The following is a 13,568-nucleotide window of genomic DNA, read 5'->3' as shown; positions in this document are numbered from 1 at the left end:
AGAAGGTAAGATTTTGGGAAGATTCTTGGTTAATGGATCATCCTTTGATTGAGGACTTTGAGGATAGAACCCAAGTTGATAGATGCAAGCAATTGTATGGGACATTTTTGGGACATTATTGGTATAACAACAATTGGGTTAACCTACTTGATGTTGACTAGGGTTTTCATAACATCCAGATAATGTTGAATGCCTTTTCTTTGTATCCCCATTAGGAGGATAAGACGATATAGACCGCTGATCCTAGTGGCTAGTTTAAATTTTCTTCTATTTTTAAATCAAAGGAGAAAGGTAATCAACCTTTATGGTCTCAAGCTTGGATAAAGGGTCTCATACCAAAAATAAATATCTTTTATTGGATTTTGCATCAAAAAAAAATTCTTACTCAGGATAACTTGCAAAAAAGAGGCATTAATGTGGTTAATAGGTGTAGTCTGTGTAAAGGAGGTTTTGAAGATATAGATCATTTGTTTTTAAATTGTTCTTACAATCAACAAGTATGGAGCTCTATTCTCAATTACTAGAACATAACTTGGGTTCACCAAAATAATGTTGAACTATGTTTTAAAAGTTGGAGATGTCCATCTAAGGATACTAATGTTGATTTTCTATGGAAAATTACTCTTCCCCATCTCTAGTGAGGTATCTAGAAAGAAAGAAATAACAGAATCTTTAGAAATAAAGAAATGCCAGGGTGGATGCTTGGCCAAAATATTGTCAGGGCAATAAAGGAAAATTTTAAGTCTTAGAGAAGATGTGATCAAGACTTTCAAATTGACACTCCAATGTTATCCAAAGGTTCTAATATTAAAAAAGAAGACCCAAGATTGAAGACTAGATGGAAGGCTCCTCCTATTGGATGGCTTAAAGGGAACTTTGATGGTGCTGCTAAGGGTAACCCAGGCAAAGTAGGTTGTGGAGGAGTTTTGAGAGATCATACAAGTAATATAATAGATGCTATTGCAATACCTATTGGTATCTCTAACAGTCATAAAGTTGAGGCTACTGCAACTCTATATACAATGAGGCTAGTAGTGAAAATTGGTTTTCGAAACTTCTGGATGGAAAGAGATTCCTTAAACATTGTTAATATGCTTAATGATAAATATTCAATTACTTAATCAATTGAAGCTAGTGTTATGGAAAGTAAATCTTTAATGAATGAATTTGAAAAAGTGATTATATCTCATTCTTTCTGTGAAGGTAATGCGATGGCTAACTGGATTGCCAACCAAGCTATCCAAAAGGGGTATAAGATGACGTGGCATGGTGACTTAAGTAGGAACATGGATTTGAAAGACCTTATTAATTATGATATAATTCATGTGACAGAGGGAAAGATTATCTAAGATTATCAATTTAATGATATATGAGAGTGGGGTTACGGATGTTAGTGTTCTCTCCCCGAGGAAGTACATTAATGTGATTTTTATCTTGGCTTGGCATGTAATTGTTTTAATGTGTGCCTTAGTTGTTTTAATGAATGTATTGTCTTTGATTAAATCATCAATTCTTCGTGTCCATTCAACTTTGGCTTTCTGTAGTAATTAGAAGTCTTTCGAAATGGGCGGAGAACCAAGAAAATAGGAGCCAAAAAATTGTAAGAGATGGAAGCCCAAAGCTTATGTTTGGCATATTCCACAAAAGGGAAAACTTATTTGGAGCGTCTTCATGGTTATAAACCTCATGTAATAGAGGCATTCTTCAAAAACTGGATTGAAGATAGGGTTTCCTTGCATGGAATGATAGTGCATTTGACTAAAGAGTTCATAGCTGAGGTGACAGGTTTGCCTAAGAAAGGCATAAAGTTCAATAAAGAAACGAGTATTTCAAATGTTGTGTTTAAGAAATTTTCAAAAATGGATGAAGAGGAAAAGAATCTAGAGAAGAATGACATTTTTTATGAACTGGGTTAGATTAAGGTTATCTGGTAGGATGTGCTCTCATGCATTCATGAGTATTTTATTTTAGATGGTAGAGCTAAGCATGTTCATAAATTTCATTTTGTGTTCCTCAATCACTTTAGGCACAAGGATATGCTCTCATTTCCTTTTTATTTGAGATTTTCTTTACTCCAAAGTTTGCAAGCTCATAGGAAAAAAGTATCTCATCCGATGTTGCATGAAGGGTTAATTTACTTATTGAGGATTACTATAAAAACAAGGCCATTGTGTCTTCTCCTCCTTCTAAAAAAAAGAAGGGCTCTATTAGCAAAATTTACTCTAGGAAGAGTAAGGGTGAGGAAGGGGTTAAGGGAAAAATGAGGAGTCTAAAGAAAGAAACCCAACAAACCCCTCAGCAAAATGTGGAAGAGATTACTGAGTCTGATGACTCGAAAAATAATGATGAGAAAAATTTGGAGGAGGAGAATACGGCTGTGGGAGATTTCAGCTCCAATTTGGAAGGCTACCCGAAAAGCAAGGGTGAGATTGGTAAGGATGAGGAGGAAGAAAGTAATGAGAAAAATACAGGGTCGGGTAATGTTGGTGAACAGGAAAATCAGAGTGAGCATTCCAAGGGAGTGAGGGATGGAAAAGAAGAAATGGTGAAGGAAAAGGAGGACCCTTCTAATGTGAATGTGAGGGAAGATGTAAGGACAGAGAAGGATGAGTCTTCTGGCAAGGAAGAAATGGGGAAGGAGAAGAACAAGTCTACTCATAGGGATACTATGCTTTCTTTCCTACATACTGCAAAGCTTAAATTTGATACCTCTTTGCAAGCTGACTCATGGATTTATAATGAATTAATGAGTTTGAAAAGAAAAGTGGAAAAGGTGCAATAGGACTAGGAAATTGACTGTGCAAAGATCAGTTAGATGGAAATTCAGGTTGGTAATATACCAGAGAAACTAAAGGAGTATGAACATAAACTTTGTTTTTTGATCAAAGAAAGTGGCAATAAGATGGAGCAGGTTACTTCCAACATTTGTGTTGCTATTGCAAGTTTAGGGAAGCGAGCCGATGAAGAAATCATGTCTCCAGGTGGACCAAGTAAAAGCACCAGATAGAGCTCCAAGAAAAGGGCAGTTGAGGTTATTGGAGGATCGACTGCTGATACCATCCAAGGCACTGTAGAGGTAGGCAAAGAGGTGGTCAAAATGATTAAAGAGCTACAATAGCAACTAGTAGTGTCACTAGTATCTGGTCTCTATTTTTTTGTAGTGGTCCTGGTAATTGGTCGCTGATCTTGGTTATTTTATTTGGTTTTTGTTTGTTGTAAAAACTAGGTTCTAGGCCCTTATAAAACTTAGGTTTGTTTTATGGTCCTTTTATATGGTTTCAGGTCCTTGTAAAACCTAATTTTGTTATTGTTAAATTGCAGGTTTCAGATCCTTGTAAAACCTGGTAGTGCTTCATGGTTTATCTTTTTCTTTTCTATTAAGGGTTTCGAGTCCCTTTCAAAACCTGCTTTTACCTTAATCTAAAACTAATAATTATGATAATTATTGGTGAATTAATTTTAATTTCTCCAATAATATATAATATTTATGTGAATGAAATATAATCATGTATCAAATATTGTGGTGAATCTTTGAGATTGATTTTTCTAATAAAATAAAATATTGAATGATTTTGAATATTTTAGAACTAATTTTTATAAAAATGTGGCAATTTAGGTTGCATTAAATCTTAAACTATTAGCCAAAAAAAATTAATATTAGCCAATTAACAAATATAAGCCACTAAAAAATACCTTGTTTAGAAGTTAGATATCAATTTTTCATCCTAGATTACATTCAAAACTTAACCACCAACTAATAAGAGGTAGCAAAATAAAGACTTCACAATAAATAGTTGGTATGTTGGAATAGTTATACTAGTTTTTAATCTGTGAGACCTAGTACCACATACATAGTCAATGTATTGACTCCAATAATTACTATTTAAGATCTTTCAAAACAAAGATAAATTATGAGAGCTAACTTGTTCCACTATTCATTCTCATGAAAGGTTGATGTGTTTGAACCACTACTCATGAAACATGGGTCAATCAGTTTGGCTCAAAAACTACACAATTGAATCTTGATAGCAATATCACAATTTGACTTGTTGTGGAAAATATCTCCTAGTTATCAATTAGTGAGCTTAAGGGGCTTTCTAATGAATGGTTCATAAGGCACAACACTTGTTGAAGTTTTTTGCAAATGGCATTGCAAGTAGAGTGGGTTTAACCATTGAAGCTATGTAGTTCAACACGCTCGAGCTAGAGTAGTGTTGGGATGGGTGACCTCTAAGGAAGTCTCAATACTTCATCTTTATGAGCATCACCTAGATGCAATGAGTGCTAAGTGTTCCATTCATTCTCGTGAGAGACGACTTTGTGTGAACCACTACTCATTAAACATGTGGGTAAATGAGTTTGACTCAAAAATTGTACAATTGAATCTTGATAGCAATATCACAATTTGGCTCGATGCAGAAAGTATTGTCTGCTTATCAATGTTCCACATGATTATACAACCAAACAAAAAGCAAATGCTAATTACTAAAAAGAATATTTATATTACTTTGTTTTATTTCCATTACCTCATTGCAGGATATGAGTTGGCTCCCACCCACAAAATTACAAGTCCAACTCTTACTCTCTAAACTACCTACTATCCATCCATTCAGGTGGTCAAATTCTCCTTAGCATGGAGCTAGAATGTCTCCATTACCATGACCATCTCATTTTCAATTTCAATTACATCCTCAACTTTTAATTTAGATATAATAGTTGAAATGAGGTTTTGGCCTTTTCCTCTAAACATGCTTTCATGTTGTGTTTACGACATAAAGAAACAAAGTTAAGAGTGTGATTTAACACTGTCACATGGCATTGAGGGACCATGTGTAGTAAGACAAAAGACCAGATCGAGAAAATGTCAATACTTGCGTGTTGCTTCGGAACATGAGGTCAAGTCCAAGGGAAACATTTCCTAGTTGGGGTGAAATGTTGTAGTGGGTTTCTTTCTAACGACAAAACAATCAAATAATCCAGCACTGACCCGGAACAAGACAAATGGAAGGGAAAATGGTTGGTGAACGTCCAATAATGAGCTGAAGAGTGGGGTTTGTCACCCATCTTCCTGCTCAGATAAAGAGTAAATGGTAAGATGGAGTCACAATAATGTCACCCATTTGTGCCTCAAAACTTTAGCTGGATTAGACATAAATCTCTCACCTTCTTTGAATTTTACCCACTTTTGGTAGACCAACACATGGCAATGAAAAGACCCAAATGGGAAGGGATATTCAATGCAATAAAAAGCATGATATGGGGAGCATATTCTAAATGAGCTATATTATAAGGTCACAGTTGTATAAAATTGATTAAGATCTATAACATGATAGATAGTAACGACAAGAACATGAAGATGTTCTTCTTATTATATAATTATAGATATTTTGATTAAGTTTTATAACAAAACAGTTAATAATAAAAATAATATAAAAAATGTTAATGATGTTGCTCAAGTAATCTTATAGACTGATGATCTCGTGAACATTATTAAAATTCATCTATCCAATCCAAGTTCTTATATTTGAAGGTCTCATTTGAGATCTGAAGATGTTCATGTATTCTATAGAATATTCCTAGCAATGTTGCTCTTAGTTCTATTGACTAATGGTCTTATAGATGTCATTAAAACTCATTCATTCATTCAAAGCTCCTCCTTTTGACAACCCTATTGAGATCGAGAGATGTTTTTCTACTGTAGTAATAAAAAATGTTAACCATTTTTTTTGGTCCTATAGATATATGGTCTCATGGATATCAATAGTAATTATTCATTCATTCATTCAAAACTTCTTTTAAATATCACATTGTGATCTAGAAATGTTGCTAATGACATTGCTCTTGGTCCCTAGTCTCATAGACATCATTTGAACCCATCCATTCATTCAATCAAAGCTCATCCTTTTGAAGGCCACATTGAGATCCAAAGATGTTCATGGTATTCTATAAAAAAAATGTTAACCATGTCACTCTTGATCCCATAGACTGATGGTGTCATGGAGATCATAAAAACTCATTCAAAGCTCTTCCTTCTAAAGACCTCAATGAGATCTAAAGATGTTCATGGTATACTATAAAAAATTGCTAGTGATGGTGGTATTGGTCCTATAGACTAATAGTCTTATAGACACATTAAAACAAGCATACATTCATTCATTCAAAGCTCGTCCTTTTGAAGGTCTCATTAAGATCTAGAGATGTTCATGGTTTTATATATAAAAATGTTAACCATGTTGCTCTTGGTCCCATAGACTGATGGTCTCATGATGTCATTAAAACTTATTCAAAACTCTTTATTTTGAAGATCTCATTGAAATCTAGAGATGTTTATGGTAATCTATAAAAAAATTGTTAGCGCATAAACTAATGGTCTTGTAGTCGTCATTATAACCCATTCACAGCTTATCCTTCTAAAGGTCTCAATGAGATCTAGGCATATTATGGTCCCATAGACTAAGAGTCTCATAGACATAATTTGAACCCACTCATTCATTCAATCAAAGCTCATTCTTTTGAAGGTCACATTGAGATCCAAAGATGTTCGTGGTATTCTATAAAAAAATCTTAACCACGTCGCTCTTGATCCCATAGACAAATGGTGTCATGGATATCATTAAAACTCATTCAAAACTGCTCCTTTTAAAGACCTCATTGAGATCTAGAGATGTTCATGGTATACTTTTAAAAATTGCTAGTGATGGTGTTCTTGGTCCCATAGACTAATAGTCGTGTAGACACATTAAAGAAAACATTCGTTTATCCATTCAAAGCCCGTCCTTTTGAAGACCTCATTGAGATCTAGAGATGTTCATAGTATTTTATAAAAAAAATCAACCATGTTACTGTTGCTCCCATAAACTAATGGTCTTATAGAAGTCATTAAAACTCATTCAAAACTATTCATTTTGAAGACCTCATTGAGATCTAGACATGTTCATGATATTCTATAGAAAATGACTTACACGTAAACTAATGGCCTTATAGACATCATTATATCTCATTCAAAATATATCCTTTTGAAAGTCTCATTAAGATCTAGGCATGTTATAGTATTCTATTATACAACCTATTGACAATTCTATTATACAACCTATTGGCAATGTTGTTCTTGGTTCCAACTCATGGAGTTGTGGAGACCATTAGAACTTCTTCTTTGAAGGCCTCACTAAGATTCAAAGATGTTAATGATAGTCTATAAAAAATTACTAGCCCTTGATTTTAAAAGATCATTAAAACTTATTCAATCATTCATTGAGGGCTCCTTTGAAAATCTTGACATCTAGAACCTATCATTGAAATCCAGAGATGTTCATATAAATTTTCTAGAAAATTGTGGGTGATATGAGATTCGCCCAGTGTCGGCGTGTCATGAAGGATTCAGAATCAAGTGCCATGGAGAATCATGTTGTATAACTCTATATCTACCATTATCGACACAGACAAGAAGGAAGAGATATCGCAAAGTAGATTTCCTCTTTTTAGGTTTTGGTTTCTTGTAAATCAACTCAAATGGGAAGTCTGATACAAAGTGTCGGCTTCGAAAACGTTGGGGATGACATTGTGGTTGCACTTTAGTCAAACAATCTTGAGTGAGTTGGATTCCGATTTGGTTCATGACACGTTATTTTTCATCATTCTGCTCTTTAAATGCTCGCCCAACTGGGTTGTGACATTTGGTCATATGCTTCCATGGCCGACTCTCCCATCGCAGTCTCGATCTTCCTTGAAAGGGATGAAGACCACCAAAAGACAAACTAGGATGTTGATTTTTGAAATAAGGTTCAATACATATCCTACAAATTTTGAAGTTCCTTTTGAGTTGTGGGTCTGGGTCTCTTTTCATATACTGAGTGGACCAAGTAAGTGTTGGAAATAAGTCATATTCAAATCATATTTCTCGTTGTGGGTGTTTTTCATATCTATGAATCAAATAATTGTTGAGAATGAGTCATATTTTAAATGGTTCAATAAGTTAGTGGCAAAGAATTTTATTTGTCAATAGAAAGTTTTAGATTTGAGTTCTAATTGATCCATGAAAAGTTCAACATGATATTAAAGATATATACGTCTAGCAACCTTAAATATTTTTTCAAATGACTGAAAAAGCATTAAGAATAAACATCAACTATTTGTGTAGGACTAGGTCTCTCACATAACTATCTGGAATTTCTTGAGTCATGGAGACCATTAGAACTAGTTTATTTACTTACTCAAAGCTTCTTCTTTAAAGGCCTCACTAAGATTCAATAAACCAAATAATTGTTTGAAATAAGTCATGTCCAAATCAAAGATAAATTTGTCTTAAATGGGTCAACAATTCGGTAGTAAAATATTTCATTAATAACTAATGAAACAAATAATTGCTTCAAATAAGTCATATTTAAATCAAAGATAAATTTAGCTTGTATAGGTCAATAATTTATTGATAAAATATTTCATTGGTAAATGAGAGGTCTTAGATTTAAGTCCTAGCTAGTCCATGAAAAGCTCAACATGATATCAAAGCCAAACAAGGGTTATAGCTCCAAACATTCTCTACAGTGTCTTAAGGAGATGTTGGGAATAAGTCACACATGGACCAAGAATGGGCTGGTCATAAAATGCCTAGTAGATCAATAATTGAACACTCCAACAATAATGGAAGGTCCTAGATTCAAGTCCTAGCTGGTCCATGTAAAGCTCGATATGACATTAAAGGAAAATTAGGGTAGGACCCCCATGAATGTTAAAGTGTGTTTTACGAAACTATTGGGAATAAGGGACAGAAGGACCAAGAATTGACTCATTTTAGAAGGATGTGATCTTGCATTATATGGAAGGTCCTAATTCAACTCCTATATGGTTTATGAAAAACTCATCATGTTATCAATGCCAAAATGAGACTAAGTGCCCTAAGAATTTAAAACTATTTTACAAAGGTATTAGAATAAGCCACACTTAGACCAAGAATGAAATAGTCTTAAAATGGTTGGTAGTTCCTTATTCAAGTCCCAGCTAGATAGTGAAAAAATCAACATCATATCAAAGCCAGAAGAGACTAGGAACCACAAGAATTCTAGTGTTTTAGCAAGGTATTGGATTAAAGCCACACTAAGACTAAGAATGAACTAGTCTTAAAAGCTCCAATAGCTTGGTACTAGAGCACTCCCACAACAAATGAAAGGCCCTGCATTTGACTCTTAACTAATCGACAAAAATATCAACAATAATGACGTAAATCATACTTCATTTTATAGAGTAACTTAAGGGGTGTTGCAAATAATTGACACTTAAACTAAAGATGATATGATCCTTAAAAAGTTCAAACATAATCACAAGATTCATACTTCCGAGAAAAGTTCAAACATATGACATGAATCATAATTCCTTCTATTAAGTGTCCTAAGGAAATGTTGCAAGTTAATCACACTTACAACTAAGGTTAGACTGATTAATGAAAAGCTCAAACATAATGATAATGTATCTAGACATTCTACAGCATACATTAAAGAGGTGTTAAAATAAGTCAGCATAAACCAAAGATAGACTGATCTTAAAAAAACAGTAATTTAAAGTCGACCCAATCCATGAAAAATTCAAGAATGATAATAATATAAATCATACAACTTTTTTTCTTTTGTTGCATTGTTCACAATCATATATATATATATATACAAATAAAGAGCTCTGCTCTGGATGAATGTGGAGATTCTATACATATTTCAGGAGGATGGTAGTTTAGAGGAGAGAGATCAGGGTGGTCAATTAAAAATCTGTTGACCCGGGGAAAGAATGGCATTGGGATCATACAAAGCCTTCATTTGAACAAACTTGGGCCATTTTTCACCAAAGTGAACTTTCCATTCAGCTTCGGTAGTGTAATGAGGAAGATACTGCTTCTCTCCTATTTTTGAGTCCCTGCAGAAATGAAGAATCCTCTTATTTTGGTCAATCAGTTCGTCTAAACTGTTCCCCGGAGAAGAAGTAGAAGAATTTGAAGAATGCAATGCTGAACGGAGGAGTCCAACAAGGTAGAATACGTCGTCATCAGGGATAACAGCCGAAGTCTTTTCATCCCATCTACAGTAGTACCATCATTAAAAATATCAATAATCAGAGTTTATTATAGTTAAAGAAAGGAAAAAATCTATAAGAACAAGAACATATTTATGTATTTGGGTATTTATAATATTAATAGTTAAAGAAAGAAAACAATCTATCAAAACAGAACATATTTATTATATTTATCAAAGGTTGATGGTAAAGACCACCCACCTGTTTCTATTCATTGGGTAGACGAGAATTGGGCCACTGGAGGTGTTCCTTAGGATGCCTTTAAATACAACTGAGTCGAAGTCAGCAATTTTGCTCTTGGGTATGAGCAAATTCAGCCATGGATGAGGCACATCCCACATGCCTTTTGAACGAAGCTTGAGCTCTGCAGTATGAACTCGGTCAAGAAACTCAAGATATCCAAGGTCGGTTGTGAATACCGAGGCAGGGATGTAATTCAAGGGGGCCAAGATAGCCTCTATTTCCTGATCATAAGATAAGATTAGATTCAAGAATATGGATAACATAATTATTATGGATTGAGGAAATCCAACTACTTGGGTGGGTAAGAATATAGATTAAATGTTGATGCAAATAAACTTTTAGTATAGATGACAGAGATCTAACTACCTTGTCAACAAGAAATGCGTGTTGCTCGTCATAATTCTTTGTCATCTCCAAGCAATAGAGGACCTTGCCTTTGGTATTGAGGGTGGAGACCTTGACAGGATTTTGAGGAGAGAAAATGGAGGACCTCCAATTGCTGAGGAGGCCTTCATTGTTCACAATCACAAACCCTTCAACGTAGTCGAAAGTGCTCTTCTTGGGCTGAGATATCAGATATTCTTGGTCTCTTGTGAAGGCTTCAAAGTCTGAATAAAGAACTCTGATCCACCTCACCTGTTGAGAAACAAAACATGTGGTTAATTCAATTTCTTCCAAGGTTACTCCATTTCAATGAGTCTGAAATTGAGACCCACCCTTTGAGGCGCAGGCTCAAGTTGAATCCTGGCCTTGGTTATTATGCCAAACTGGCCAAGACCTCCCAGGGCTGCATGGAAAAGCTCTGCATTTTGGTCTCTAGAACACTCCAATTTCTCTCCTCTCCCTGCATTGAAATCCATACCCATCAGACCATGATCTTAGCTTAATTATGCATATTCAATCAAGAAAGCAAAAGTGGAATGTATGTGAGATGTGATTCGAACTCTGAATCATATTCTATGATTCATCATCGAAATACTGAGCAAGAGAAGAGAAAATGGTTATCTAATCAGAAAGGAGAAAATGGTCATGAGAATACTGAAATGGTCATGAGAATACTGAGTTAGAGAAGAGAAATGGTCAGGCAGACTTTTCTCTTCCCTGGTTCAGTATCTTCATGGTGACCATTTTTTTTTCTATAATTCACATTATCTTTCATTGCGTGTGTTTTTTCTTCAATTATTCGAATCATATTCTATGATTCATCATCAGAATACTCTGTAAGAAAAGAGAAAATGGTTATCTAATAAGAAAGGAGAAAATGGTCATGATAACAATCATCGGAATACTAAACTAGAGAAGAGAAAATGGTTATCTAAGCAGAAAGGAGAAAATGGTCAGGGAGAATACCGAGTTAGAGAAGAGAAATGGCTATCCAGCTCTGCAATTCATTATTCCTATGATCATTTTCTCTTCTCTAATTCACTATTCTGATGATGAGTCTAATTCACTATTCTGATGATGAGTCATAGGATATGATTTGAAACATTGATAAACAATCCCGAATAATCAATTAATTACCTGTGACGACTTCGAGCTGGAGCACATTGCTGATCTGGGGGCCATGCTGAAAGGCCTGACCGCTTATTCCAGCATTAGAGAGAGTTCCTCCAACTGATAAATACAAATAGTCCGTGAAGGACCTTGGAGCCACACCTTCCTTTAGGGTTGCATGCAAGACGTCGATCCAGAGCTCTCCTCCACTGACATCTGCATACAACTCATGTTTGTGCACGTCGATGCCTCTCAGAGATCCCATGTTAATCACCACACCATTTTCTGCCTGAGCTTGCCCATGTATTGAATGGCCGTGCCCTCTTGCAGCAACCGTCAGCTTATAATTTGGGCTCAATCCATACACCCACTCCATGAGATTCTCTATGTCTCTCACACACCCAGGATACAGCACAGCTGCAGGAGATAAATGCTTCATGTTTCCAAAGTCTCTGGCTTCCAGATGGGTATTGTAGGTATCAATACGCCAGCAGTTTGGACTTTGAGAGCTCAATAATAACTTGGGATCCACTGTCAAGCCAAGAACCGCAGCAACATCCTTGCTTTGCAATAACTTTAGCTCTAGTGCCAAGCCAAGAGCTGCAGCAACATCCTTGTTTTGTAATAGCTTCAGATCCAGTGCCAACCCTAGAGCTGCAAAGTCATTGTTTTGCAATAACTTCACCAACAGCGGCAACAATGCCATTGGTTTGCCTTCGTTCAACAAGTCGACTTGATTTGACATTTCTTTTAACTCTCTATTATCTTGATGATAAATCACAGAATAGTAATTCTATTCAACAAACGAAGTTCATACAATTGAATTCACAAACTCCTTGCAAAACGCAAATCTAATACAATAACTCCATGCAAAAACAACTCTAATCCATGCCAAAACAAGACTAATCCAAAAACTACATACACCAATCTTCTAATTCTCCCTTGTTTTGTCTCTAATTCTTCCTTGTTTTATCAACGAAAGAACTACATGCAGCAATCTTTCTCTTTCTATTCTTCCTTATTTTTGAAAAAAAAACTACATAGAAACAATCTCTCTCTTTTTCTCTCTTCTCCTTTCTTTTTACAAAGGAAAGAACAATATACAAAGCAGAGATTCTAGGAGGGGCACATGCAAAGAGAGGCCATGGGGAGATATAAATTGTCGACAAGTGCCCAGATTCAAGATTCTCAAGCAGGAGTATATCTGCCTCTTTCTCGATTTCCAAGCTGCTTGTTATAGAATATAGTATAGTATCTCCACAAAGAATATCTTCTTACACTGTCAGTGGGGAGATTTTCTCCTCTTCCTCTTTTGGGCAAAGAGCCCTGCTTTTCAAAATCTGCATTCAGATTGCTCAAAATAATTGCTTTCTTGGAGTTTACTACAAAAGAGAGACTTATTATTGAACTCAAGTCGGACAATAACAAGGAGAAATGAATCCCAAACACTTCATAAAGAGAAACTAGGCATCCGGGTGGTAAGGGAAATGGTAATAGGAGATGGGCAGGGGAAGGAAAGACTTGATGAGCTTAACAATGTAAGAGCTATAAATAGAGAGATTCATGTACTACAAAGTATAGCTCAGCATTTTGATGACTATATTCCTTTTTTCAAGCTTACTATTTTTGTAATGTATGATTCAAAATATTGATAAGAAAAGGTACCTATCTAGAATAATAGATAACAGATAATGGGTAAAAAGAAGAAAGAAACTTAAATGAACTCACCTTATAAGAGCTATATATAAAAACCCAAGTAGCAGAATTTATCGTGACAT

At 35.1% G+C, this 13,568-nt stretch overlaps 1 protein-coding gene across 1 annotated transcript; it reads right to left on the bottom strand.

The window, feature by feature from the left end:
* Nucleotides 1–9,588: 9,588 nt before the first annotated feature.
* On the bottom strand, nucleotides 9,589–13,313 carry LOC149567364 (cytokinin dehydrogenase 5-like). The gene is made up of 5 exons (XM_089820544.1): nucleotides 11,818–13,313; nucleotides 11,013–11,140; nucleotides 10,663–10,932; nucleotides 10,255–10,517; nucleotides 9,589–10,059 (listed from the first exon to the last, which is right to left on the bottom strand). Exons 1-5 carry the CDS (start codon nucleotides 12,533–12,535, stop codon nucleotides 9,741–9,743), a joined length of 1,698 nt encoding a protein of 565 aa, XP_089676670.1. The 5' UTR covers nucleotides 12,536–13,313; the 3' UTR covers nucleotides 9,589–9,740.
* Between the last annotated feature and the right edge of the window lie 255 nt (nucleotides 13,314–13,568).

Source organism: Cupressus sempervirens, chromosome 3 (assembly GCF_028749045.1).
Source record: "Cupressus sempervirens isolate cs-2001-9-10 chromosome 3, ASM2874904v1, whole genome shotgun sequence".
NCBI lineage: Eukaryota > Viridiplantae > Streptophyta > Pinopsida > Cupressales > Cupressaceae > Cupressus > Cupressus sempervirens.
Note: the sequence above shows the minus strand (reverse complement) of the source record. Positions and strands in the feature narration are given on the sequence as shown.

Coding starts and splice junctions, on each gene's coding strand:
- LOC149567364 (XM_089820544.1), bottom strand. CDS start 12,535: ATGTCAAATCAAGTCGACTTGTTGAACGAAGGCAAACCAATGGCATTG. Junction 10,518..10,662: donor ACGCATTTCTTGTTGACAAG/GTAGTTAGATCT, acceptor TCTTATGATCAG/GAAATAGAGGCTATCTTGGC. Junction 10,060..10,254: donor TACCCAATGAATAGAAACAG/GTGGGTGGTCTT, acceptor GTACTACTGTAG/ATGGGATGAAAAGACTTCGG.